Genomic DNA, 26598 nt, shown 5'->3' with positions numbered 1-26598 from the left:
CTTTGATGACAAAAACAGGAAGGCAGATTATCTGAATTATGACAGATAAGTAAAAGGGGAGGTGCAACAAGACCTGGGTGTCATGGTACATCAGTCATTGAAGGTAGGCATGCAGGTACAGCAGGCAGTAAAGCAAGCAAATAGCATGCTGGCCTTCATAGTGTGGGGATTTGAGTATAGGAGCAAGGAGGTCTTACAGCAGTTGTCCACCTTGAGTATTGTGTGCAGTTTTGGTCTCCTAATCTGAGGAAGGACATTCTTGCTATTGAGGGAGTGCAGCAAAGGTTCACCATTCGGATTCCGGGGATGGCAGGACTGACATATGAAGAAAGACTGGATCGAATAGGTTTATATTCACTGGAGTTTAGAAGAATGAGAGGGGATCTCATAGAAACATATAAAATTCTGACGGGATTGGACAGGTTAGATGCAGTAAGAATGTTCCCCATGTTGGGGAAGTCCAGAACCAAGGGTCACAGTCTAAGGATAAGGGGTAAGCCCTTTAGGACCAAGATGAGGAGAAACTTCTTCACTCAGAGAATTGTGAGCCTGTGGAATTCTCTACCACAGAAAGTTGTTGAGGCCAGTTCGTTAGATATATTCAAAAAAGGAGTTAGATGTGGTCCTTACGGCTAAAGGGATCAAGTGGGTATGGAGAGAAAGCAGGATTGGGGTACTGAAGTTGCATGATCAGCCATGATCATATTGAATGGCAGTGCAGGCTCGAATAGCCGAATGGCATACTCCAGCACCTAATTTCTATGTTTTTATGTTAAAGCAGATAAATCCCCTGGACCTGATGGCTTGCATCCGAGGGTCTTAAGAGAAGTAGCAGCTGGGATTGTAGATACACTGGTTGTAATTTACCAAAATTCTTTGGATTCTGGGGAGGTCCCAGCAGATTGGAAAACTGCAAATGTAACACCCCTATTTAAAAACAGGAGGAAGACAAAAAGCAACAAAAAGCAGACAAAAGACCAGTTAGCCTAACATCTGTGGTTGGGAAAATGTTGGAATCCATTATTAAAGCAGCAGTAGCAGGACATTTGGTAAAGCAAAATTCGGTCAGCCAGAGTCAGCATGAATTCATGAAGGGGAAGTCATGTTTGACAAATTTGCTGGAGTTCTTTGAGGATGTAATGAACAGGGTGGATAAAGGGGAACCAGTTGAAATGGTGTATTTGGACTTCCAGAAGTCATTTGACAAGGTGCCACATAAAAGATTACTGCACAAGATAAAAGTTCACGGGGTTGGGGGTAATATATTAGCATGGATAGAGGATCGGCTAACTAACAGAGAACAGAGTCGGGATAAATGGTTCATCTCTGGTTGGCAACCAGTAACTAGTGGGGTGCCGCAGGGATCAGTGCTGGTACCCCAACTATTTACAATCTTCATTAACGACTTGGAAGAAGGGACCGAGTGTAACATAGCCAAGTTTGCTGACAATACAAAGATGGGAGGAAAAGCAATGTGTGAGGAGGACACAAAAAATCTGCAAAAGGACATAGACAGGCTAAGTGAGTGGGCAAAAATTTGGCAGATGGAGTATATTGGAAAGTGTGAGGTCATGCACTTTGACAGAAAAAAAATTGAAGAGCAAGTTATTATTTAAATGGAGAAAGATTGCAAAGTGCCGCAGTACAGCGGGACCTGGGTGTACTAGTGCATGAAACACCAAAGGATAGTATGCAGGTACAGCAAGTGATCAGGAAGGCCAATGGTATCTTGGCCTTTATTGCAATGGGGATGGAGTATAAAAGCAGGGAAGTCTTACTACAGCTATATAAAGTATTGGTGAGGCCACACCTGGAATACTGCGTGCAGTTTTGGTTTCCATATTTACGAAAGGATATACCTGCTTTGGATGCAGTTCAGAGAAGGTTCACTAGGTTGATTCTGGGGATGAGGGGGTTGACTTATGAGGAAAGGTTGAGTAGGTTGGGCCTCTACTCATTGGAATTCAGAAGAATGAGAGATGATCTTATCGAAATTTATAAGATTATGAGGGGGTTTGACAAGGTGGATGCAGAGAGGATGTTTCCACTGATGGGGGAGACTAAAACTAGAGGGCATGATCTTAGAATTAGGGGCCGCCTATTTAAGACAGAGAAGAGGAGAAATTTCTTCTCAGAGGGTTGTAAACCTGTGGAATTTGCTGCCTCGGAGAGTTGTGGAAGCTGAGACATTGAATAAATTTAAGACAGAAATAGACAGTTTCTTAAATGAAAAGGGGATAAGGGGGTTATGGGGAGCGGACAGGGAAGTGGAGCTGAGTCCATGATCAGATCAGCCATGATCTTATTGAATGGCGGAGCAGCCTCGAGGTAGTCGTATGGCCTATTCCTGTTCCTATTTCATGTTCTTATGTTAGTACAGGAACAAAATCTTCACATTAAAGGATCAGCAGAGAGTGAAAGGGAAAAGCCAGAGAGCTCGCTGGCCATTCCTTTGGCTTCTCATACAGTCCCGGTAATAAGGAAAGATTATTTCAACAACGATGCTATTTTATAAAGCAAAAGCTTTTTGGCAGCAGAATTTGAAGCAGGTATAAGGGAAATGATATCACAGAAAGCTTAAAAGGAACCCATTTTCTTTTATTTCATGTCAGTTTCATGTCCTTTACCCTCTCAAAATTGCTACATTGGGATAACAACTAGTTTACTAACCATTCCAACTTTACATCATTATGAAATATAGCAATGTCACTGGATTAGACAGAGAGGTGGTTTGGGAGGTTTTTATTTGCTGGGTAGTGGCAGCGACACTAATCTACAGAGTTTACAGAAACAGAAATGCCCCACTACAAAACTATCAGTAAGAAAGATTGAAAAAGTGGATTTTTGGATTAAAGAACAAACTACAATTCATTGCTGTAGTCCAGAATAAATTGTGTGCAAATCACCTTTTCCCAGAACTCCACCAGCTGCTGGCCTGCAGTCTCATCACGTTCTGCTTCTCCTGCGGACTGAAGTGCAGGACGGTGAGAATGGCAGTCAGTGTCTGCTGGCGCCCCAGCGCATCCGACAAGGTCAAGAACCTGTAGGTCACGTTTTTTACGTACTCCAGATTGGCTCCTTCACGTTTCTGGTCCCTGAGGTGTTTCTGTATCTTGTCTTCAAGAGCTTCTACATTTTCTTTGTGTCGTTCTTTCTCCATCAGAAGGCTGTCCTCCAGCTGATGAACCACAGCTTCCACTTGGTGTTTCTGCTTCCTCAGTGTTGTGACCTCAAGCTCCTTTCGAGCCAGCTGTTCTGCATAGTGAAGAAAAGTAGGTTCATTAGGTCCTGAAAATTTAGCACTCTGCTTCAGAATATCTTGACAGAAATCTTCTTGAAGATGATGTTCATTCTGAGGGCCTTCCCCATCTGAACAAAACTTGTTTTCAACATAGTTTCTATGACTAGATAGCCCACTAGAGCCTGAACGTAGAGTTTCGGTGTCTCGGTCTTTCTCAGCCAACACTGCAAGAGCTCTGTCTCTATGTTTGTGCATTTCTTCTTCCAGTTTAATAACTCTCTCATGACATTGGCCCGCTACCTTATCTAGTTCTTTCTTGTGAGCTGCTTGGAGTTGAGTAATATCCAGTTTATTTGCCTCAGTGTCACATTTATGTTTGGCCTCCATTTCGTCACACGCGAGTCGCAGAGTAATATACTTCTCCTTCAGCTCTGCCTGCTGCTCGTGCATACTCTCTAGTTCTTTGGTTGTACTGCCATCTTTGGCATTCTTGTTTTTGAGGACAACTTGAGCCCTCATTTTGTACCGTTCAAACTCTTCCTTCAGCTGTTTCAACTCTTGCTGATAATAGAAAACAGAGGCCTTCTCTCCATCTGATGTTTCAGGTGTGCCTGTCAAATCAACTTCACAAAGCTTGTCCACGTCAAAGGGTTCCTGTGATTTCTGGTTTGCCAACACCAGCAGTCTCTTTAGCGTTTCCATTTTGTCTCTTAAAATATTGACGTCCAGATTAGATTCATCTACCGTTAGATCAGACGGGGCTCTGTTGGAAGCCGCAATGGCTAATGTCTTGTTCTCCATATCTAACTGTATTATACGTTCTTTCAGTTTGTGAATTGTCATCTTGTCTTTCTGTTTACTCTTGTCATAACTGCCGAGGAGCTCAGAAAGCTCAGAGACTCTGGTTTCCAAATTTGCAACTCGCTCCTCCTCCATTTGAGAGAAATGGCGTAGCTGTTCCTGGGCCTGAGCAACCTGAGACAGAGAGTGAAGGAAAATAGTGTTAACCACAACTTGATTAAAGGGATACAAAAGATTTATTAATGTATTTCTCTTCAGAACTACAGTGTCAGTCCGTCCATTCACATTTACTGATGATATTTGTGCAAGATTTTACATCGGGGGTGTATAATTCTCACGGTGGAAGTATTTCCTGTTCTTTGGTTGGTACTGAAAATAAAAACACTGTACAGATTCCATTTGCATATAGTTGTGATGGTGTAAAAGAACATTGAACTTTAGAAAGGCAGATTTTGTGTGGTGAGCTAGGCAGGCTGGACAGGGATGTCGGAAGGGAAATAAAAGAGTAGAGAACAAATGCCCATCATTGGGCGGAAAAGTCAATGTGACCAAGAATGGAAGCAATGGGGAGACTAAGGGCACAAAAGAGATTGTTCATATGGATAGCATAATGGATCAAGATGAATATAAAATCAAACCAACGGAAGTTAAAATAATCAGTACTGGAGCACAATGCATTTATATAGCGTCATTAACGTAGTAAAACTTCCCAAGACACATCACAGGAGCGTAATCAAACAAAATTTGACAGAGCCACATAAGGAAATATTAGCTCAGGAGCTTGATCAAAGAGGTAGGGTTTAAGGAGCATCTAAAAGGAAAAGAGGCAGAGAGGCGGAGAGGTTTAGGGAGAGAATTCCAGAGCCAAGGACCTAGGCAGCTGAAGGCACGGCCACCAATGGTGGAGCAATTAAAATCGGGGATGCGCACGAGGCCAGAATTGGTGGAGTGCAGAGATCTCGAAGGGTTGTATGGCTGGAGAAGGTTACAGAGATAGGGAGCGGCGAGGCCATGGAGGGATTTGAAAACAAGGATGAGAATTTTGAGAGAGACGTTGCCAGACTGTGAGCCTATGTAGGTCAGCAAGCACGTGACCAAATAGCCCAAGGTACAAGCTGCTGCTGAGTCTGTGGAATTGTTCATTATTGAAAACCAGTGTTTCATTTTGACCTTTGAAGAAAACAATGAGACCTGGGGGTGTATGTATACAAGTGTTTGAAGGTGGCAGGGCAAGTTGAAAAGGCTGTTTAAAACGGCATATGGGATCCTTGGCTTTATAAATAGAGGCACAGATTGCAAAAGCAAGGAAGTCATGCTAAACCTTTATAAAACACTGGTTAGACCCCAGCTGGAGTATTGTGAAAAATTCTGGGCACCACACTTTAGGAAGGACATCAGGCTTTAGAGTGTGCAGGAGATTACAAAGTATTTACAGCACTTACAGGCCATTCAGCCCAACAGAGCCATCCCAGTGTTTATGCTCCACACGAGCCTCCTCCCATCCTTCTTCATCTAACCCCATCAACATATCCATCTATTCCTTTCTCTCTCATGTGCTTATCTAGTGTCCCCTTAAATGCATCAAATCTACTCGCCTGAACTATTCCATGGTAGCGAGTTCCACATTCTAATCACTCTCTGGGTAAAGAGGTTTCACCTGAAGTCCCTGTGGATTTATTAGTGACTATCATATTTATGGTCGCTAGTTCTGGTCTCGCCCACAAGTTGCAACATCTTCTCTACATCTACCCTATCAAACCCTTTCATGACCGTAACAATCTCTATCAGATCACCCTGTAACTAGTGGGGTACAAGGGTCAGTGCTTGAGCCTCAGCTATTCACAATCTATATCAATGATTTGGATGAGGGGACCAAATGTAATATATTCAAGTTTGCTGAAAATACAAAACCAGGTAGGAATGTATGAGGAGGGTGCAAAGAGACTTTAAGGGGATATGGACAGGCTAACTGAGCGGGCAAGAACATGCCAAATGGAATATAATGTGGAGAAATGTGAAGTTATCCACTTTGGTTGAAAAAATAGAAAGAGTATTTTTAAATGGTGAGAGATTGGGAAATGTTGGGACCTGGGTGTCCTTGTACACGAATCACTGAACATTCACATGCAGGTACGGCAAGCAATTAGGAAAGCAAATGGCATGTTAGCCTTTATTGCAAGAGGATTTGAGTTTAAGAGTAAACACATCTTACTGCAATTATATAGGGCCCTGGTGAGACGGCACCTGGAATATTGTACAGTTTTGGTCTCCTTACCCAAGGAAGGTTATTATACTTGTCATAGAGGGAGTGCAACAAAGGTTCACCAGACTGATTCCTGGGATGGGGGGGCGGAATTGTCCTATGAGGAGAGATTGAGTAGGCTAGGCCTATAATCTCTAGAGTTTAACAGAATGAGAGGTGATCTCATTTGATCTCATTGAAAGATACAAAATTCTTACAGGGCTTGACAGGATAGATGCAGGGAGGATGTTTCCCCTGGCTGGGGAGTCTAGAATCAGGGTCACAGTCTCAGAATTAGGGGTTGGCCATTTAGGACTGAGACGGGAAGAAATTTCTTCATCAGAGGTTGATAAATCTTTGGAAATCTCTACCCCAGAGGGCTGTGGAGGCTCAGTCATTGAGTATATTCAAGACAGAGATCGATAAGATTTTTGAATATTAAGGGAATCAAGGGATATGGGGATAGTGCAGGAAAGTAGAGTTGAGGTAGATCAGCCATGATCTCATTGAATGGCAGAGCAGTCTCGAGAGGCCGAATGGCCTACTCCTATTTCTTATGTCACTTAGAACCATTCGAAGGTACGATGTCACTAAGAATCATTAGATGTCACAGCTTTGACATTTTTTTATTTCAGCCATTGCTGAATTGGGAAAAAAACATTCCTGGATAGAGCATGTTCAGAAGAGACAGAGAAAGCAAATCGAAGAGAGGTAGCATTACTAAGGATGTGGAAGAAGGAATTATTGATGGTAGTGTTTAGAGTAAGTCTCTCCGAATTGAACAGAAAAGATAAAGGCTCTGTATAAGTGTTGGACATTCATTATAGGGTTGCTAAATTGAGAGAAATAAATACAGGAACAGATTTGAAGGAGTAGTTAGCTACAATAATGGGGAATATCAGCTATCCAATAGCCTGGAAAAACATTGCCAACGGTGGTCAAAACAGAAAGTGTTCATAGTAAACAGTACTGAATACATTCTAAGTATTTTACAAGCCCAAAGTGGCAAGATGCAGTATTAGAACCTGGGGCAAGTAGGTCTGAAGTCCATACTCTACCTTCCTTATTTCCAATTGAAGTTGTGCCTGATAATGAGCCTTTGTCTCAGTCATTTCCTCCTGTAATTCCTGTACACGTGGATCTGGTCTTCTTTTCTCTTCTTCAGCAAATCGTAGTGCACTCTTCACCTCACCTACCTCCCTACTCAGAAGTTTCATTTGAGACTCACAGTCATCCACCCTGTCTGCTGCATGGCTTTTTGACGTCAATATATCCCTTGTATCTTCTAGTTTCAGTTCCACATCTTGACGTAAGGCTCTCTCTTCCTGCAACAACTTTTGAAGTTCATGAAGCATGGAGGCATGGTCATTCTGCTCCCGGCCTCGCTCGTGTTGCTGGGTAATAATGCGAGCTTTTGCTTCCGCTAGCTGTTCTTGGACTTTTTTAACCTCTGCTTCATATTTGGAGTTTTCTTCTTCAAACCTTTGTGTCAAGTCTTCCAGCTCTTGCCTCATTTTCTTCTTGTCTGTTAAATAGGAGGCCTCCATTCGTGATTTCTCCTGTGTGACAGTTGCCAAAGCATTGGTCAGTGTTGCCAACTGACTCCTCAATTGTATCTTTTTATCAGTGTCACTGTGGCTCTGCTGCTCCCCACTCCCAACACTGATGCCACTTTCAGAACCATTAGCTTCCTCAGACTTTGGAGAAGAGGTTCCTCCAGCCACCAGTTCCACCAAGCCCTTGTCCTCATCATTTAATTCTCCCTTGGTGCTATTGGTCAAACTGGCTGCAGTGTCCACACTATTGACTGTCCCCACACTATCCTCACTATGGACTGAGCTCTGGTCATCTCCAAGGTCAGAGACTATACTTCCAGCACCTATGTTTTGTAAACTTTTATCCGCCTCTTGTGATACGGAGAGGACTTTCAAACTGGCTTCTAAAGCCTCCTTTTCTTTCAGGAGGCTTTTATAAGCACGGACAACATCTCTCAGGCGTGTTTGGTACTGGAACAGCTGCTTCTTCTGTGCCTCGATTGTATCCAAAAGCTCTTTCTTATTGGGGCCACCACCAAAGTTCACACCAAACTTCTCCATGTCAATTCAAAGTGGTTCTCAAAGCAAGGAGCCCATCTGTAACAAGGAGATACACAAATCAGAAAATAATTATCTAATAAAAACATGTCAATCTCTTGCACTCCCAGCTGTATGGTTTCAGTAAAAAGTGTAAGGGTGGGTAAGTGAAATTTGACAAACACTTTTCATCTGCGCTTTTTAAGAATCAGCTCAGACAGCGGAAGTCAGTCAGGTAAGCAGCAGAAAACCAGTGAGGGAGAACTAACATCCGCACTGTGGGCAGACAGATATCAGAAAGAATCTGGAGTGGATTTGTTATTTGGTGGTAGCGCAAAATGAGCAAGAGCGAATCAGCTACCCGTTTTACACCCTTCCCAATTTTCTTTTCCAGACTGCCAAAGTCCAATTTCATCCTTTTATCTTTCTACATAGAAACATAGAAAATAGGTGCAGGAGCAGGCCATTCAGCCCTTCTAGCCTGCACCGCCATTCAATGAGTTCATGGCTGAACATGAAACTTCAGTACCCACTTCCTGCTTTCACGCCATACCCCTTGATCCCCCGAGTAGTAAGGACTTCATCTAACTCCCTTTTGAATATATTTAGTGAATTGGCCTCAACTACTTCCTGTGGTAGAGAATTCCACAGGTTCACCACTCTCTGGGTGAAGAAGTTTCTCCTTATCTCGGTCCTAAATGGCTTACCCCTTATCCTTAGACTGTAACCCCTGGTTCTGGACTTCCCCAACATTGGGAACATTCTTCCTGCATCCAACCTGTCCAAACCCGTCAGAATTTTAAACGTTTCTATGAGGTCCCCTCTCACTCTTCTGAACTCCAGTGAATACAAGCCCAGTTGATCCAGTCTTTCTTGATAGGTCAGTCCCACCATCCCGGGAATCAGTCTGGTGAATCTTCGCTGCACTCCCTCAATAGCAAGAATGTCCTTCCTCAAGTTAGGAGACCAAAACTGTACACAATACTCCAGGTGTAGCCTCACCAAGGCCCTGTACAACTGTAGCAACACCTCCCTGCCCCTGTACTCAAATCCCCTCGCTATGAAGGCCAACATGCCATTTGCTTTCTTAACCGCCTGCTGTACCTGCATGCCAACCTTCAATGACTGATGTACCATGACACCCAGGTCTCGTTGCACCTTCCCTTTTCCTAATCTGTCACCATTCAGATAATAGTCTGTCTCTCTGTTTTTACCACCAAAGTGGATAACCTCACATTTATCCACATTATACTTCATCTGCCACGCATTTGCCCACTCACCTAACCTATCCAAGTCACTCTGTAGCCTCATAGCATCCTCCTCGCAGCTCACACTGCCACCCAACTTAGTGTCATCCGCAAATTTGGAGATACTACATTTAATCCCCTCGTCTAAATCATTAATGTACAATGTAAACAGCTGGGGCCCCAGCACAGAACCCTGCGGTACCCCACTAGTCACTGCCTGCCATTCCGAAAAGTACCCAGTTACTCCTACTCTTTGCTTCCTGTCTGACAACCAGTTCTCAATCCACGTCAGCACACTACCCCCAATCCCATGTGCTTTAACTTTGCACATTAATCTCCTGTGTGGGACCTTGTCGAAAGCCTTCTGAAAGTCCAAATATACCACATCAACTGGTACTCCTTTGTCCACTTTATTGGAAACATCCTCAAAAAATTCCAGAAGATTTGTCAAGCATGATCTCCCTTTCACAAATCCATGCTGACTTGGACCTATCATGAAGAATCCCCACGGGTGAGCTGGCGGCATCCCACTTCATGGTACAGTACGAGTTGGTGCAGGAGGGCGATTGCAGCGAAGAAGGACGTCAAGGTCCAGATTGGTGATTGGAGGGTAGGCAGGTACAGCGAGGTCAGGGCGAAGGAGCGGTGAGAGAACGTAGAGGGATGTGATCAGGGCCCAGGAGAAGAGAGAGTTTGGGGCCAGAAGAGGCGAGGGCCCAGGGGCAGCACGGGCCAGTCCACACTGCGATGTGTGCGCACACTTGGCCCGTGCAGCAGAGCTGGTCTCCAGTCGTCTTGGGTAATCCTTGCCACTGGACCAAGACCTAGCTCTGTCAAGCCCGTATGGTGGCTGATGTGCAACAGCCACTGCATGTTAAAAAATCCACGCACAGGCATCTTCCACCCTTCAAGATGTAGTTCAGGATCTGGAATATTAGGTCCTTCATTGAAACACCTGTGAACTCATCTTTTTTTGGCATGGAAGCAAGTCATCCTCGTTTCGAAGGACTGCCTATGATGATGATGATGGTCATTATTTATGTAACTGTACGCAAATAAATATGTTCTACCGATTATACCAAGTGGCTTTCCTCGTACTCTATGTTCTGTATGTTTTACTAACTGTGAAATAAAGCAGCTTATAAACTTATACACTTAGTGTAAACTCAGTCTGCCTTTGGAGAGATTACCCATAAGACCAGGAGATCTGGTCCAGATCACAAAAGGTGCATTTTTACATGCCACGCTAACACATACAGGGCAGTGGGAGCCAGCTTCCTTTAAAAGCAACCAGACCACTTAACGGAGCGCGTGACATCATGAAACTGAGCAGATACCTGCAGCAGACCCGAATGCGTACAGGAGAGTACAATATAATAGCACTATCAGAAATAGAACTTAGGACAGGACAGGGAGCTCAGAATTCTTGGTTAAAAAATATCCAGAAAGAATACAGTAGGAAAAGTAGGATTCGCCAGATTCCATTACAGCACTAGAACACAGGGATGGTGCTCGCTGAGCTACATTAGCTCCTAGTTAAGCTACGCCACGATTTTAAAATTCTCATCCTTGTTTTCAAATCCCTCCATGGCCTCGCCCCTCCTTATCTCTAATCTCCTCCAGCCCTATAATTCCCCCAGACCTCTGCGCTCAACCCATTCTGGACTTTTGAACACCCCGATTTTAAATGCTCCACCATTGGCGGCCGTGCCTTCAGCTGCCCAGGTCCTAAGCTCTGGAATTTCCTCATTAAATCTCTCTGCCTCTCTACTACTCTTTCCTCCTCTAAGGCTCTCCTTAAAACCTACCTCTGCGACCAATCTTTTAGTCATCTGCCCTAACATCTCCTTATATGGCTCGGTGTCAAATTATTTTGGTAACACTCCTGTGAAGTGCCTTGGGACTTTTTATTATGTTAAAGGCGTGATAAATATGTTGTTGCTGTTTAACTACTACTCTAATAAAAATAAAGTAAGGAGTGAACAGTGGAAAGGAGATACAGTAGGTAAATTAGAGAAAAATGCAGGAATATCGAGTGACCTTAATTATTCAACGGTTGAAAGTAGTGAAATTGACAAAGGGAGGAGTTCTATGTGCCCAGCATTGCTTTCTAGATATATGTTTTTTGTCCAACAGGGTAGGTGGTAGTGCTGGATCTAGTTCTCTGAAGTGAAGTAGGACAAGTATTACTATGTAACATAAGAAATAGGAGCAGGAATATGCCATACGGCCCCTTGAGAGTGCTTTTGTTTATTCATTCATGAGATGTGGGTGTTGCTGGCAAGGCCAGCATTTATTGCCCACGAGGTAGTGGTGGTGAGCCACCTTTTTGAACTGCTGCAGTCCATCTGGAAAGGTACTCCCACAGTGCTGATAGGAAGGGAGTTCCAGGATTTTGACCCAGTGATGATGAAGGAACGGCAATATATTTTCAAGTCAGTATGGTGTGTGATTTGGAGGGGAATTTTTAGGTGGTAGTGTTCCAATGCGCCTGCTGCCCTTGTCCTTCTAGGTGCTAGAGGTCGCATTTTTGGGAGGTGTTGCGAAGAATCCCTGGAGATTTGCTGCAGTACATCTTGTAGATGGTACACACTGCAGCCATGCAGTGACTACTTAAGGTGTTGGATGGGATGCCAATCAAACAGGTCACTTTGTCTGGACATTGTTGAGCTTCTTGAGTGTTGGAGCTACACTTATCCAGGCAAGTGGAGACTAATATTAATGACATTAAGTTCCTCACTTTCATTCGTCCTTTGGTTTCCCCATTATGTGTTTTTTTAATGTCTTCTACTATGAATACAGATACAAAATATGTTTAACTTTGCTGCCATTTCCTTATTCGCCATTATAATTTCTCATGTCTCTGCCTCTAAGGGACCAACGCTTACTTTCACTAATCTCATCCTTTTTATATACTTGGAGAAGCTCTTACAATCTGTCTTTATATTTCTTGCTGGTTTGCCCAGTCTATATAAAGATTTAAGCCCCCCACGATTATTGCAATACCCTTGTTATATGCTCCTCTAATTTGCCAATTTATACTCTGTCCAACACTAACTACTGTAAGGGAGCCTATAACCTACACATGGGATTGGGGGTAGTGTGCTGACATGGACTGAGAAATGGTTGTCAGACAGGAAGCAAAGAGTAGGAGTAAATGGGTACTTTTCAGAATGGCAGGCAGTGACTAGTGGAGTACCACAAGGTTCTGTGCTGGGGCCCCAGCTGTTTACATTGTACATTAATGATTTAGATGAGGGGATTAAATGTAGTATCTCCAAATTTGCGGATGACACTAAGTTGGGTGGCAGTGTGAGCTGCGAGGAGGATGCCATGAGGCTGCAGAGCGACTTGGATAGGTTAGGTGAGTGGGCAAATGCATGGCAGATGAAGTATAATGTGGATAAATGTGAGGTTGTCCACTTTGGTGGTAAAAACAGAGAGACAGACTATTATCTGAATGGTGACAGATTAAGAAAAGGGGAGGTGCAACGAGACCTGGGTGTCATGGTACATCAGTCATTGAAGGTTGGCATGCAGGTACAGCAGGCGGTTAAGAAAGCAAATGGCATGTTGGCCTTCATAGCGAGGGGATTTGAGTACAGGGGCAGGGAGGCGTTGCTACAGTTGTACAGGGCCTTGGTGAGGCCACACCTGGAGTATTGTGTACAGTTTTGGTCTCCTAACCTGAGGAAGGACATTCTTGTTATTGAGGGAGTGCAGCGAAGGTTCACCAGACTGATTCTCGGGATGGCGGAACTGACCTATCAAGAAAGACTAAATCAACTGGGCTTGTATTCACTGGAGTTCAGAAGAATGAGAGGGGACCTTATAGAAACGTTTAAAATTCTGATGGGTTTAGACAGGTTAGATGCAGGAAGAATGTTCACAATGTTGGGGAAGTCCAGAACCAGGGGTCACAGTCTAAGGATAAGGGGTAAGCCATTTAGGACCGAGATGAGGAGAAACTTCTTCACTCAGAGAGTGGTGAACCTGTGGAATTCTCTACCACAGAAAGTTGTTGAGGCCAATTCACTAAATATATTCAAGAAGGAGTTAGATGTAGTCCTTACTACTAGGGGGATTAAGGGGTATGGCAAGAAAGCAGGAATGGGGTACTGAAGTTGCATGTTCAGCCATGAACTCATTGAATGGCGGTGCAGGCTAGAAGGGCCGAATGGCCTACTCCTGCACCTATTTTCTATGTTTCTATGTTTCTACTCCCACCAGTGTTTTCTGTCCTATGTTATTTTTTTAGCTCCACTCGTACTGATTCTATATTCTGATTTTCTGGGCTGAGCTCCTTTCTCATAGAAACATAGGCATAGAAAATAGGAGCAGTAATAGGCCATTCGGCCCTTCGAGTCTGCACCGCCATTCAATATGATCATGGCTGATCCTCTATCTCAATACCATATTCCCACTTTTTCCCCATACCCCTTGATGCCTTTTGTTTCTAGAAATCTATCTATATCTCCCTCAAATATATTCAGTGACTTGGCCTCCACAGCCTTCTGTGGTAGAGAATTCCACAGATTCACCACCTTCAGTGAAAACATTTCTCCTCATCTCGGTCCTAAATTTCCTACCCCGTATCCTGAGACTGTGACCCCTTGTTCTCGACTTCCCAGCCAGGGGAAACATCCTCCCCGCATCCAGTCTATCCAACCCAGTCAGAATTTTATATGTTTTAATGAGATCCCCTCTCATTCTTCTAAACTCGAGTGAATACAGGCCCAGTCGACAGTCCTGCCATTCCAGGAATCAGTCTAGTGAACCTTCGCTGCACTCCCTCTATGGCAAGTATATTCTTTCTTAGACAAGGAGACCAAAACTGCACACAATATTCCAGGTACAGTCTCAGAAAGGCCCTGTATAACTGTAGTAAGACATCCTTGCTCCTGTACTCAAATCATCTTGCAATGAAGGCCAATATGCCATTTGCCTTCCTAACTGCTTGCTGCACCTGCATGTTTGCTTTCAATGACTGGTGTACAAGGACACCCAGGTCCTTCTGTACATCGACACTTCCTAAGCCATCACCATTTAAATAATACTTTGTCCTTATGTTTTTCCTACAAAAGTGGATAACTTCACATTTATCCATGTTATACTGAATCTGCCATGTGTTTGCCCACTCACTCAACCTATCTAAATCGCCTTACAGCATCTTTGCATCCTCCTCACAACTCTCAATCCCACATGGTTTTGTGTTGTCAGCAAACATGGAAATATTACATTTGGTTCCCTCATCCAAATCATTTATATATATTCTGAATAGCTGGGACCCAAGCACTGATCCCTGTGGTACCCCACTAGTCACTGCCCGCCACCCCGAAAAAGACCAGTTTATTCCTACTCTCTGTGTCCTGTCAGTTAACCAATTTTCAATCCATGCCAATACATTACCCCCAATCCTATGTGCTTTCATTTTGCACATTAACCTCTTATTTGGGACTTTATCAAAGGCCTACTGAAAATCCAAATACACTACATCCAATGGTTCTCCCATATCTATTCTATCAGTTACATCCTCAAAACTTCAGTAGGTTTGTCAAACATGATTTTCCTTTCATAAATCCATGTTGACTTTGTTTAATCCCACTGATATTATCTAAGTGTGCCGTTATCACATCCTTTATAATAGACTCCAGCATTTTCCCTACTACTGATGTCAGTCTTTATCTCATTTTTTATTATTAGGGTTACCCCCCCCTGCCCATTCCATTTTGCCCATCTCTTCTAAAAGTCAAGTACCCTGGAATATTTAGTTCCCAATCTTGGTCACCCTGTAACCAACAACAACTTGTATTTATATAGCGCCTTTAACGTAGTGAACCATCCCAAGGCGCTTCACAGGAGTATTATGAGCCAAAAATTTGACACCGAGCCGCAGGAGAAATTAGGGCAGGTGACCAAAAGCTTGGTCAAAGAGGTAGGTTTTAAGGAGCGCCCTGAAGGAGGCAAGAGTGGTAGAGAGGCAGAGAGGTTTAAGCAGGGAATTCCAGAACCTAGGGCCTAGGCAACACATCTTAGTAATGGCTAGTAAATCAAACTCATTTATCTCTATTTGTACAATTAATTCATCAATCCTGTTATGAATGCTTCACATTCAGATACAGCACCTTTAATTTTAACTTTTTACTATTTTTTTCTACAGCCTACTTTTTACTATTTTTTCCTGATGTGAACTTAGTCTCTAATGCCCTATTACCATTGTTAAACTCTGTGTCCCTTCCTGACACACACTGCTTGCTTTTACCCAAATCGCGACTCGGCTCTACAACCCTGACTTTCTTTAGATTTATAAATTTACCCTTACCTGAAACTGTTGTGTATGGAGAAAGAGTCAGGCGGAACACTGAGCTCAAAGTGAAGTGTGACCGTAGTCTTTTATTGCAGGTCTCCAGGGTGCCTCTCCAACCTGTGAAGCCTCCTTAAATACCTGTGCTCCCAAGAGGTTATGGGATCCCTTGGGACTCCAGGGGAAGAGCCCTCTGGTGGCTGTACAGAGTAAATACAAGTCCACATTTATAACAGAAACCTCCTCTACACCCACTTATTAGTTTAAAGCCCCATCGACTGCCCTAGTTATTCGAATGGTCTGGACACTGGTCCCAGCTCAGTTTAAGTGGAGTCCGTCCCAACGGAACAGCTCCCTCTATCCCTAGTACTGGTGCCACTGTCCCATGAATTGAAACCCCTATCTCCCACACCACTCTTTTGGCCATGCATTCAAACCTCTAATCTGTTTGTCCCTATGCCAATTCATGCATGGCTCAGGTAATAATCCAGAGATATTACTAGACTAGACTCTAGACTCATTCCATACCATTCTCCTCCAACGTCTCTCTTCCATTGTCTAGCTGGGTGGGACTGCATTCACCTGGTTCCATTCCTATGTATCCAGTTGTAGCCAGAGAATCTCCTGCAATGGCTTCTCTTCCTGCTCTTGCAACATTACCTCTGGAGTTCCCCAAAGTTCTATCCTTGGCCCCTCCTCTTCCATGTGCTGGCCCTCGGTGACATAATCCGAAAACACATTAGATTGCACATGTATGCTGATGTCACCCAGCTCCACCTCACCACCAACTCTCTCGACCACTTCAGTCTTTAATTTGTCACATTGCTTGTCCGACACCTAGTTCCAGATGAACCAAAATTGCCTCCAATTAAATATTAGGAAAAACAAAGCCATTGTCTACTGCCTCAGCAACAAACTCTGTACTCTAACCATCGACTCCATTCCTCTCCCAGGTCCCTGTCTGAGGCTGAACCAGACCGCTCACAACCTTGACGTCCTATTTAACCCTGAGCTAAGCTTCCGACCATATATTCTATCCATAGAAACATAGAAAATAGGTGCAGAAGTAGGCCATTCGGCCCTTCGAGCCTGCACCACCATTCAATGAGTTCATGGCTGAACATGCAACTTCAGTACCCCATTCCTGTTTTCTCACCATACCCCTTGATCCCCCTAGTAGTAAGGACTACATCTAACTCCTTTTTGAATATATTTAGTGAATTGGCCTCAACTACTTTCTGTGGTAGAGAATTCCACAGGTTCACCACTCTCTGGGTGAAGAAGTTCCTCCTCATCTCGGTCCTAAATGGCTTACCCCTTATCCTTAGACTGTGACCCCTGGTTCTGGACTTCCCCAACATTGGGAACATTCTTCCTGCATCTAACCTGTCTAAACCCATCAGAATTTTAAACGTTTCTATGAGATCCCCTCTCATTCTTCTGAACTCCAGTGAATACAAGCCCAGTTGTTCCAGTCTTTATTGATATGTCAGTCCCGCCATCCCGGGAATCAGTCTGGTGAACCTTCGCTGCACTCCCTCAATAGCAAGAATGTCCTTCCTCAAGTTAGGAGACCAAAACTGTACACAATACTCCAGGTGTGGCCTCACCAAGGCCCTGTACAACTGTAGTAACTCCTCCCTGCCCCTGTACTCAAATCCCCTCGCTATGAAGGCCAACATGCCATTTGCTTTCTTAACCGCCTGCTGTACCTGCATGCCAACCTTCAATGACTGATGTACCATGACACCCAGGTCTCGTTGCACCTCCCCTTTTCCTAATCTGTCACCTTTCAGATAATAGTCTGTCTCTCTCTGTTTTTACCACCAAAGTGGATAACCTCACATTTATCCACATTATACTTCATCTGCCATGCATTTGCCCACTCACCTAACCTATCCAAGTCACTCTGCAGCCTCATAGCATCCTCCTCGCAGCTCACACTGCCATCCAACTGAGTGTCATCCGCAAATTTTGAGATACCACATTTAATCCCCTCGTCTAAATCATTAATGTACAATGTAAACAGCTGGGGCCCCAGCACAGAACCTTGTGGTACCCCACTAGTCACTGCCTGCCATTCTGAAAAGTACCCATTTACTCCTACTCTTTGCTTCCTGTCTGCAACCAGTTCTCAATCCACGTCAGAACACTATCCCCAATCCCATGTGCTTTCACTTTACATATTAATCTCTTGCATGGGACCTTGTCGAAAGCCTTCTGAAAGTCCAAATACACCACATCAACTGGTTCTCCCTTGTCCACTCTACTGGAAACATCCTCAAAAAATTCCAGAAGATCTGTCAAGCATGATTTTCCTTTCACAAATCCATGCTGACTTGGACCTATCATGTCACCTCTTTCCAAATGCGCTGCTATGATATCCTTAATAATTGATTCCATCATTTTACCCACTACCGATGTCAGGCTGACCAGTCTATAATTCCCTGTTTTCTCTCTCCCTCCTTTTTTAAAAAAAAGTGGGGTTACATTGGCTACCCTCAAAGCCATAGGAACTGATCCAGAGTCTATGGAATGTTGGAAAATGACTGTCAATGCATCCGCTATTTCCAAGGCCTTATATACTCTGGGATGCAGTCCATCAGGCCCTGGGGATTTATCGGCCTTCAATCCCATCAATTTCCCCAACACAATTTCCCGACTAATAAGGATTTCCCTCAGTTCCTCCTTCCTCCTTTTATATCCGGAAGGTTGTTTGTGTCCTCCTTAGTGAATACCGAACCAAAGTACTTGCTCAATTGGTCTGCCATTTCTTTGTTCCCAGTTATGACTTCCCCTGATTCTGACTGCAGAGGACCTAAGTTTGTCTTTACTAACCTTTTTCTCTTTACATATCTATAGAAACTTTTGCAGTCCGTCTTAATGTTCCCTGCAAGCTTCCTCTCGTACTCCATTTTCCCTGCCCTAATCAAACCCTTTGTCCTCCTCTGCTGAGTTCTAAATTTCTCCCAGTCCCCGGGTTCACTGCTATTTCTGGCCAATTTGTATGCCACTTCCTTAGCTTTAATACTATCCCTGATTTCCCTAGATAGCCACGGTTGAGCCACCTTCCCTTTTTTATTTTTACGCCAGACAGGGATGTACAATTGTTGTAGTTCATCCATGCGGTCTTTAAATGTCTGCCATTGCCCATCCACAGTCAATCCCTTAAGTATCATTCGCCAATCTATCCTAGCCAATTCATGCATCATCCCTTCAAAGTTACCCTTCTTTAAGTTCTGGACCATGGTCTCTGAATTAACTGTTTCATTCTCCATCCTAATGTAGAATTCCACCATATTATGGTTACTCTTCCCCAAGGGGCCTCGCACAACGAGATTGCTAATTAATCCTCTCTCATTACACAACACCCAGTCTAAGATGGTCTCCCCCCCCTTGTTGGTTTCTCGACATATTGGTCTAGAAAACAATCCCTTATGCACTCCAGGAAATCCTCCTCCACCGTATTGCTTCCAGTTTGGTTAGCCCCATCTATATGCATATTAAAGTCACCCATGATAACTGCTGCACCTTTATTGCACCTCCATCACCAAGACTGCCTACTTCCACCTCCATATCATTGCCCGTCTCTGTCGCTGACTCCCTTATCCATGCCTTTGCGACCTCCAGTCTCAATTATTCCAATGCTCTCCTGGCCGGCCTCCCATCCGCAATAAACTTGAGCTCATCCAAAACTGCTGCCCTTACCCTAACTCGCACCAAGTCCCGTTCACTAATCGCCAAAGTTCCCGCAGTGCTGCAGGAAGTACCTGTGCAGGCTGCCCACTGGCTTTTCCGTAGAAGATTTCGCGCACGTGCAAAATTCTGAATGGGCCATGCAGCCCGTTAAAGGGACCGCGTACCCAAAATAAATTAGGGGGAATATTGCCAATCGCCCCAGTGCTCACTGACCTAAGTTGGCTCCCGGTCTTTGTGTTCAAATCCCTCCATGTCCTCACCCCTCCCTATCTCTGTAACCACCTCCTGCCCTATTACCCTCTGAGAACTCTGTGCTCCTCCAATTCTGGCCTTATGTCGGTATTCGGACTTTTTCAGACTGGAGAGAAGTATACAGCGGTGTCCTCCAGTCTTGGGGCCGCTGCTCTTTTTGATATATATTGGGCCTGAAATTCGGGTCTGAGGCTTCCTTCGGACGAACACCTCCGACCCAAGAATTTTTAACGAATTTACCTGGTGGTCCCGGATGCGCCTCCGATGCGGAGGCCTTCTTTTCTCATCCTTCGGAGCACGCTCCCGTCTGAGGTTCGGACATAGAAGGTGCAATCAGGTACAGTATTCTCATTAATAGCAATGAGAACTCTGTATCTATGCATTCTTATTGCCATGAGAAAAAACAACAAACACACTAACCACATTATAAAAAATAAAAATACACCACATAATTAAAATTAATTGAAATTAAAGTTCATAAAGTTTCAGAAAAAAAGAATTAGAAAAAAGTGTTTTAATAGGGTTTCAAATAAACTTACCTTAGTGGACAGGGTTTTTAAAAACATAAAAATGTGTTTAATTTTTATTTTTTTTGTGTATTTTAAAACTCTTACCCTGGTAAAAGTAGGCTATGCGCCTCCTTTTACCAGGCGCAAGAGTTTTAAGGACATTCCCTGGGCAAGAGTTAGGCAAATAGCCCAATCTCGCCCGTGCGAATGTCCTGGCTGCGGGGATGCGGAAGTTCTGTCAAGCCAAAACTTGACAGATCGGAAAAGTCGTTTTTTGGCACATGCGCATTGTGCACCGAAAACCGGCTTTTGTAGGGCCTCGCTGGATCCGTATGTATTCTGTATATGAGGCTGGAATTTTAGCCCCATTAATGACCTGGACTTGAGCATACATGGCATAATTTCGAAGTGTGCAGATGGTCTGAAATTCAGAAATGTAGTAACGATGAGCAGGATAGTAACAGATATCAGGAGGACATAGACAGACTGATGAAATGGGCAGACACATGGCAGATTAAATTTAATAGAGAGAAGTTTGAATTGATACAGTTTGGTAGGAAGATTGAAGAGGGACAAATTTGAACAAAATGGTACAATTTTAGAGGGGGTGCAGGGATAAAGAGACCTGGGAGTGTAAGTACTTAATTTTTTGAAGGTGGAGGACAAGTTGAGAAGGCTGTTACAAAAGCATATGGTGTCCTTGGCTTTATTAAAGGAGTACAAAAGCAAGAAGTTATGCTAAACCTTTATAAAACACTGGTTAGACAGACCCCAGCTGGAGTATTGTAGCCAATTCTGGGTGTCATGTATTCAACCAGCATTGTAACCCATGTATAAACTGACCTAAGTTGTACACCGTGAGAACACTGACCACTAGGTGGGAGACACTCCTAACCTGGACCTTCAGGTATAAAAGGGGAAGCTCCACCCACCTTCATCACTTGAGTGCTAAGGAATAAAGGACAGGTCACAGACTGACCTTCTCTCAAGCATGGGCCTCGTGTGCATTTATACTGTATAGTAAGGACGTATCAATGGCGACAAGAAACTGGGATTTAAACCACGCGAGCATGGCCACTAGCAGAACAGACGAGCGGTACTGTGTTAAGGAATGGTTGGGACAGAGATTCAACATTGTTAAAGCAGCACACAGTTCTCCAGGCAGATAAGGGCAGTCAGGCATGCCCCAACATGTAGTCGAACCCAAAGGGGGAGTTCGACAGAGACAATGGCAAGCTGAACAGCGATTCACGCCATTGCAAGGGACAATGCGGCCAGTAATGGGGCCATCAACACCTGTTAATGGTGCACTCAAGGACAATAACAGGGGCAGTCAGGGACGATCGACCTGCAAGGGACCTTTTGTTTCAAACCGCAACTCATGCTGGAGGTGTGGAGGCATACATTCAGCCGGAGTTTGCAGAGATGAGCAAAATACCTGCAGAAATGGACAGTGGGGGAAATCGCTGGAAGCTGAAGTTCAGCGAGTTCATGTGGAGCACGTATACAGTTCATACACCAGGACGCCACCGATAATGATGAAAGTGCTCCTCAATGGCATCCCAGTATCAATGGAGTTAGACACGGGTGCCAGCCAGTCCCTGATGGGTATCAAACAGTTCGAAAAGTTGTGGGCATCCAAGGCCAGGAGGCCAAAATTATCGCCGATTGACGCACAGCAAAGCAGATCATTCCGGTGCTAGGCAGCGCCACGGTAGTCGTGACCCACAAAGATTCGGAAAACAGGTTGCCACTCTGGATTGTCTTAGGGCACGGTCCTGCACTACTGGGGAGGAGTTGGCTTGCTGTCATGAACTGGAAATGGGGCGATGTCAATGCAATTTCCTCTGTGGAGCGAGTATCATGCTCACAGGTCCTGGACAAATTTGACTCATTATTTCAACCCGGCATTGGCACTATCATGGGGGCCAAGGTAGTGATTCGCATAAACCCAGACGCCAGACCAGTACACCACAAGGCCAGAGCGGTGCCGTACGTGATGCGGGAAAAGATAGAAGGCGAATTGGACCGCCCGTTGAGGGAAGGCATCATCTCGCCAGTCGAATTCAGTGATTGGGCGAGCCCGATTGTGCCGGTGCTCAAGGCGGATGGGTCGGTCAGGATATGTGGCGATTACAAGGCCACCATCAATCGGGTGTCACTCCAAGACTAGTACCCACTACCGAGAGCGGAGGACCTCTTTGCGACGCTATCCGGTGGCAAACTTTTTTCAAAATTGGACCTGACCTCAGCTTACATGACCCAGGAGCTGACGAGTGAGTCGAAGAAGCTGACCACCATCACGACACACAAGGGGTTGTTTGAGTACAACAGATGTCCGTTCGGGATTCGCTCGGCCGCCGCGATCTTCCAACGAAATATGGAAAGCCTCCTCAAGTCGATTCCAGGGACGGTGGTTTTTCAGGACGACATCCTCATTACGGGTTACGATACTGAAGAACACCTCCACAACCTGGAGGAGGTGCTACGCAGACTGGACCGGGTAGGTCTGCGACTGAAAAAGGCGAAGTGCGTCTTTCTAGCTCCAGAGGTAGAATTCCTGGGGATGAGGGTAGCAGCAGACGGGATCAGCCCTACTGCATCCAAGACGGAAGTGATCCAGAGAGCACCCAGACCCCGTAACACGACGGAGCTGCGTTCGTTCCTGGGGCTCCTGAACTATTTTGGTAACTTTCTTCCCAAATTGAGCACGCTGCTAGAGCCGCTACACGTGCTCCTACGCAAAGGTCGCGAATGGGTCTGGGGGGACAGCCAGGAAAGGGCTTTTAATAGAGCACGCAATTTGTTATGTTCCAACAATCTGTTAACGCTATATGACCCATGTAAGAAACTTGTGTTAACGTGCGATGCGTCGTCCTATGGTGTCGGGTGTGTGTTGCAGCATGTCAATGCCAAGGGTCAGTTACAGCCGGTAGCTTATGCCTCCAGGAGTCTGTCCCAGGCAGAAAGGGGCTACGGGATGGTAGAAAAGGAGGCGCTCGCATGTGTATATGCGGTAAAGAAAATGCACCAGTACCTGTTTGGCAGGAAATTTGAGCTGGAGACAGATCACAAACCCCTAACGTCCCCTTTGGCCGACAACAAGGCCATAAATGCAAACGCATCGGCCCGAATACAGAGGTGGGCACTCACGTTAGCCGCCTATGACGACACAATTCGGCACAGACCGGGCACTGAAAACTGCGCCGATGCACTCAGCAGGCTCCCACTAGCCACCACTGAGGGGGCTACCGAGCATGGTGCTGAGATGGTCATGGCTGTTGAAGCTTTCGGAAGCGAAGGCTCACCCGTGACAGCCCATCAGATTAAAGTCTGGACAAATAGAGACCCGCTATTGTCTCTAGTCAAGAAATGTGTCCTGAATGGGGACTGGGCAGCCACGTACAGGGCATGCCCGGAGAAATTTAAACCATTTCACAGGCGCAAGGATGAACTCTCGATTCAGGCCGATTGCCTACTGTGGGGAAACCGCGTAGTCATGCCCCAGATGGGCAGAGAGGTGTTCATCAGAGAACTCCACAATGGGCACCCGGGCATTGTCACGATGAAGGCAATTGCCAGGTCACACGTTTGGTGGCCAGGGATAGACGCAGATCTGGAACTTTGTGTTCGCAGGTGCAACACGTGTGCCCAGCTGGGCCATGCGCCCAGGGAAGCCCCCCTTAGCCCCTGGCCATGGCCCGCCAAGCCTTGGTCACGCATCCATGTGGACTACGGAGGTCCTTTCATGGGGAAAATGTTTTTGGTTGTAGTAGACGCCTACTCCAAATGGATCGAGTGTGACATTTTAAATTCAAGCACATCCTCTGCCACGGTAGAAAGTCTACGGGCAATGTTCGCTGCCCACGGTCTACCGGACATCTTGGTCAGCGACAATGGCCCGTGCTTCACAAGCACTGAATTCCAGGACTTCATGGCAGGCAATGGAATTAACCATGTTAGAACTGCACCATTCAAGCCGGCCTCAAACGGCCAGGCAGAACGAGCAGTGCAGATAATCAAACAGGGGATGCTCAGATTCCAAGGGGGTTCCCTACAAATCCGCTTATCACGCCTCCTGTTGGCCTATAGATCCCGACCACACTCGCTCACAGGGGTTCCACCCGCAGAGCTACTAATGAAAAGGACGCTCAAAACCCGATTATCCTTTATACACCCCACCATGAAAGAAATTGTCGAGAGCAGGCGCCAGTCACAATATCACTACCATGACAGGAATGCGAGGGCGCGATGTATTGATGTAAATGATCTTGTTTTTGTCCTCAACTACGCTGCAGGGCCCAAATGGCTCGCAGGCACTGTGGTTGCCAAAGAGGGAAATAGGATTCTGGTAGTTAAACTTACCAATGGACAAATCTGCCGCAAACATGTGGATCAAACAAAAAGGAGGTTCAGCAACCCCATAGAAGAAGCAAAGGAAGAACACGATATAGCGTTCACTCCACCACAGGTGACCGAACACCGGAACCAAAGGGAGGAGAGCCCAGTCACTGTGGGCAGTCCGGACAGGCCTGAGGCACTGCAAACAACACACTCAGGCCAGCGCCCAACAACCGGAGCCCCAACTCAGGCGCTCTACAAGGGAGCGTAAACCACCAGAGACACTCAACCTGTGATCCCAATAAGACTTTGGGGGGGGGGGGGGGGGGGAGGGGAGGTGATGTCATGTATTCAACCAGCATTGTAACCCATGTATAAACTGACCTAAGTTGTACACCGTGAGAACACTGACCACTAGGTGGGAGACACTCCTAACCTGGACCTTCAGGTATAAAAGGGGAAGCTCCACCCACCTTCATCACTTGAGTGCTAAGGAATAAAGGACAGGTCACAGACTGATCTTCTCTCAAGCATGGGCCTCGTGTGCATTTATACTGTATAGTAAGGACGTATCACTGGGCACAGCACTTTAGGATGTCTTGGCCTTGGAGAGGGTGCAGAAGATATTTACGAGAATAGTACCTGGGATGAGGGACTTCCATTATGTGGAGGAGAGTGGAGAAGCTGGGCCTGTTCTCCTTAGAGCACAGAAGGTTAAGAGATTTGATAGAGGTGTTTAAAATCATTAATGGTTTGGATAGAGTAAATAAGGACACACTGTTTCCAGTGGCAGAAGGGTTGTTAACCATAGGGCACAGATTTAAGGCGATTGGCAAAATGAGGAAACTTTTTTTTTTAAAACAGAGTTGTTGTGATCTCGAATGCACTGCCTGAAAGGCAAATTTGACAGTAATGTTCAAAAGAGAATTGGGGAAAAAAATGCAGGGCTATAGGAAAGTAGCATGGGAATGGGATTAATTGAACCAAACAGCAAATGCAAGCTCGATGAGCCAAATGGCCCCCTTCTGTGTTGTATCATTCCATAATTATCAATCCCCGAATCGCTCCACCATTGGTGGCCGTGCCTTCAGCTGCAAGGCCCGAGGCTCTGGAATTCCCTCCCTAAACCCCTCTGCTTCTCCACAAGTCACTCCTTAAAACCTACCTCTGACCAAGCGTTTGGTCACCCGACCCATTATCTCCTTCCTTGGCTTGGTCAGTTTTTTTTCCTGATTATGCTCCTATGAAGTGTTTTGCGATAGTTTACTATGTTCAAGAAAGAAAGATTTTTAGAGCGCCTTTTACCTCAGAATGTCTCAAAGCGCTTTACAGCCAATTAAATATTTCGAAGCACAATCAGTGTTGTAGTGAAGGAAACATTTGCGCACAGCAAGTTCCCACAAACAGCAATGTGATAATGACCAGACAACCTGTTTCAGTGATGTTGGTTGAGGAATAAATATTGGCCAGGACACCGGGGAGAACTTACCCTGCTCTTCTTCCATACGGTGGGAACTTTTCAAACTATCTGAGAGAGCAGACGTTTAACGTCTCATCCGACAGAGCTGCACTCCCTCACTCGACCCTCCGGCCCAAGGCCGCGTTTCGCCAGCTCACCCCGGGCTCGAGTTTACTCCCCTCACCCAGATAAAGGCCGCTCACCCCGCGCACGGAGCAAACAGGCCCGGATCTAGATCCGCCTCCTCTCCGGGCCCGACTGCCGCCTTCAGTCCCAAGCCGAGCAGCTGAGACGGAGAAACCTTCGCTGACGTCGCCAATGGAACATGAAAGGCGCCATCTTGGGACGGTCGGAGCGCTGAGGGTGAAAGGTCACGGCGCCGTCACCTTTCCAGGAGTCCATTTGAGAAAAGCCGCTGATTGGCCGCTTTG

The 26598-nt window shown here is 45.4% G+C and overlaps 1 protein-coding gene across 3 annotated transcripts; it reads right to left on the bottom strand.

Annotated features, from left to right (window-relative positions):
* Nucleotides 1-2577: 2577 nt before the first annotated feature.
* gcc1 (GRIP and coiled-coil domain containing 1) lies at nt 2578-26515 on the bottom strand. 3 transcript variants are annotated; one of them, XM_070897296.1, is made up of 3 exons: nt 26198-26515; nt 7343-8416; nt 2578-4216 (listed from the first exon to the last, which is right to left on the bottom strand). In XM_070897296.1, exons 2-3 carry the CDS (start codon nt 8378-8380, stop codon nt 2903-2905), a joined length of 2352 nt encoding a protein of 783 aa, XP_070753397.1. In that variant the 5' UTR covers nt 8381-8416; nt 26198-26515; the 3' UTR covers nt 2578-2902. The 3 variants fall into 3 exon arrangements, with proteins under 3 accessions (XP_070753397.1, XP_070753398.1, XP_070753399.1); XM_070897297.1 differs by having other exon boundaries at nt 26371-26515; XM_070897298.1 differs by lacking the exon at nt 26198-26515 and adding an exon at nt 15926-16544.
* Between the last annotated feature and the right edge of the window lie 83 nt (nt 26516-26598).

Source organism: Pristiophorus japonicus, chromosome 13 (genome assembly GCF_044704955.1).
Source record: "Pristiophorus japonicus isolate sPriJap1 chromosome 13, sPriJap1.hap1, whole genome shotgun sequence".
NCBI classification, from domain to species: domain Eukaryota; kingdom Metazoa; phylum Chordata; class Chondrichthyes; family Pristiophoridae; genus Pristiophorus; species Pristiophorus japonicus.
The sequence above is the reverse complement of the archived record's forward strand: the minus strand, read 5'-3'. Positions and strand labels throughout refer to the sequence as shown.

Excerpts from the sequence above, each read along its gene's own strand:
- gcc1 (XM_070897296.1), bottom strand. The coding sequence starts at position 8,380 with ATGGAGAAGTTTGGTGTGAACTTTGGTGGTGGCCCCAATAAGAAAGAG. Across the intron at positions 4,217-7,342 it reads TTCAATTGGAAATAAGGAAG|GTTGCTCAGGCCCAGGAACA; the intron begins GTAGAGTATGGA and ends TCTCTGTCTCAG.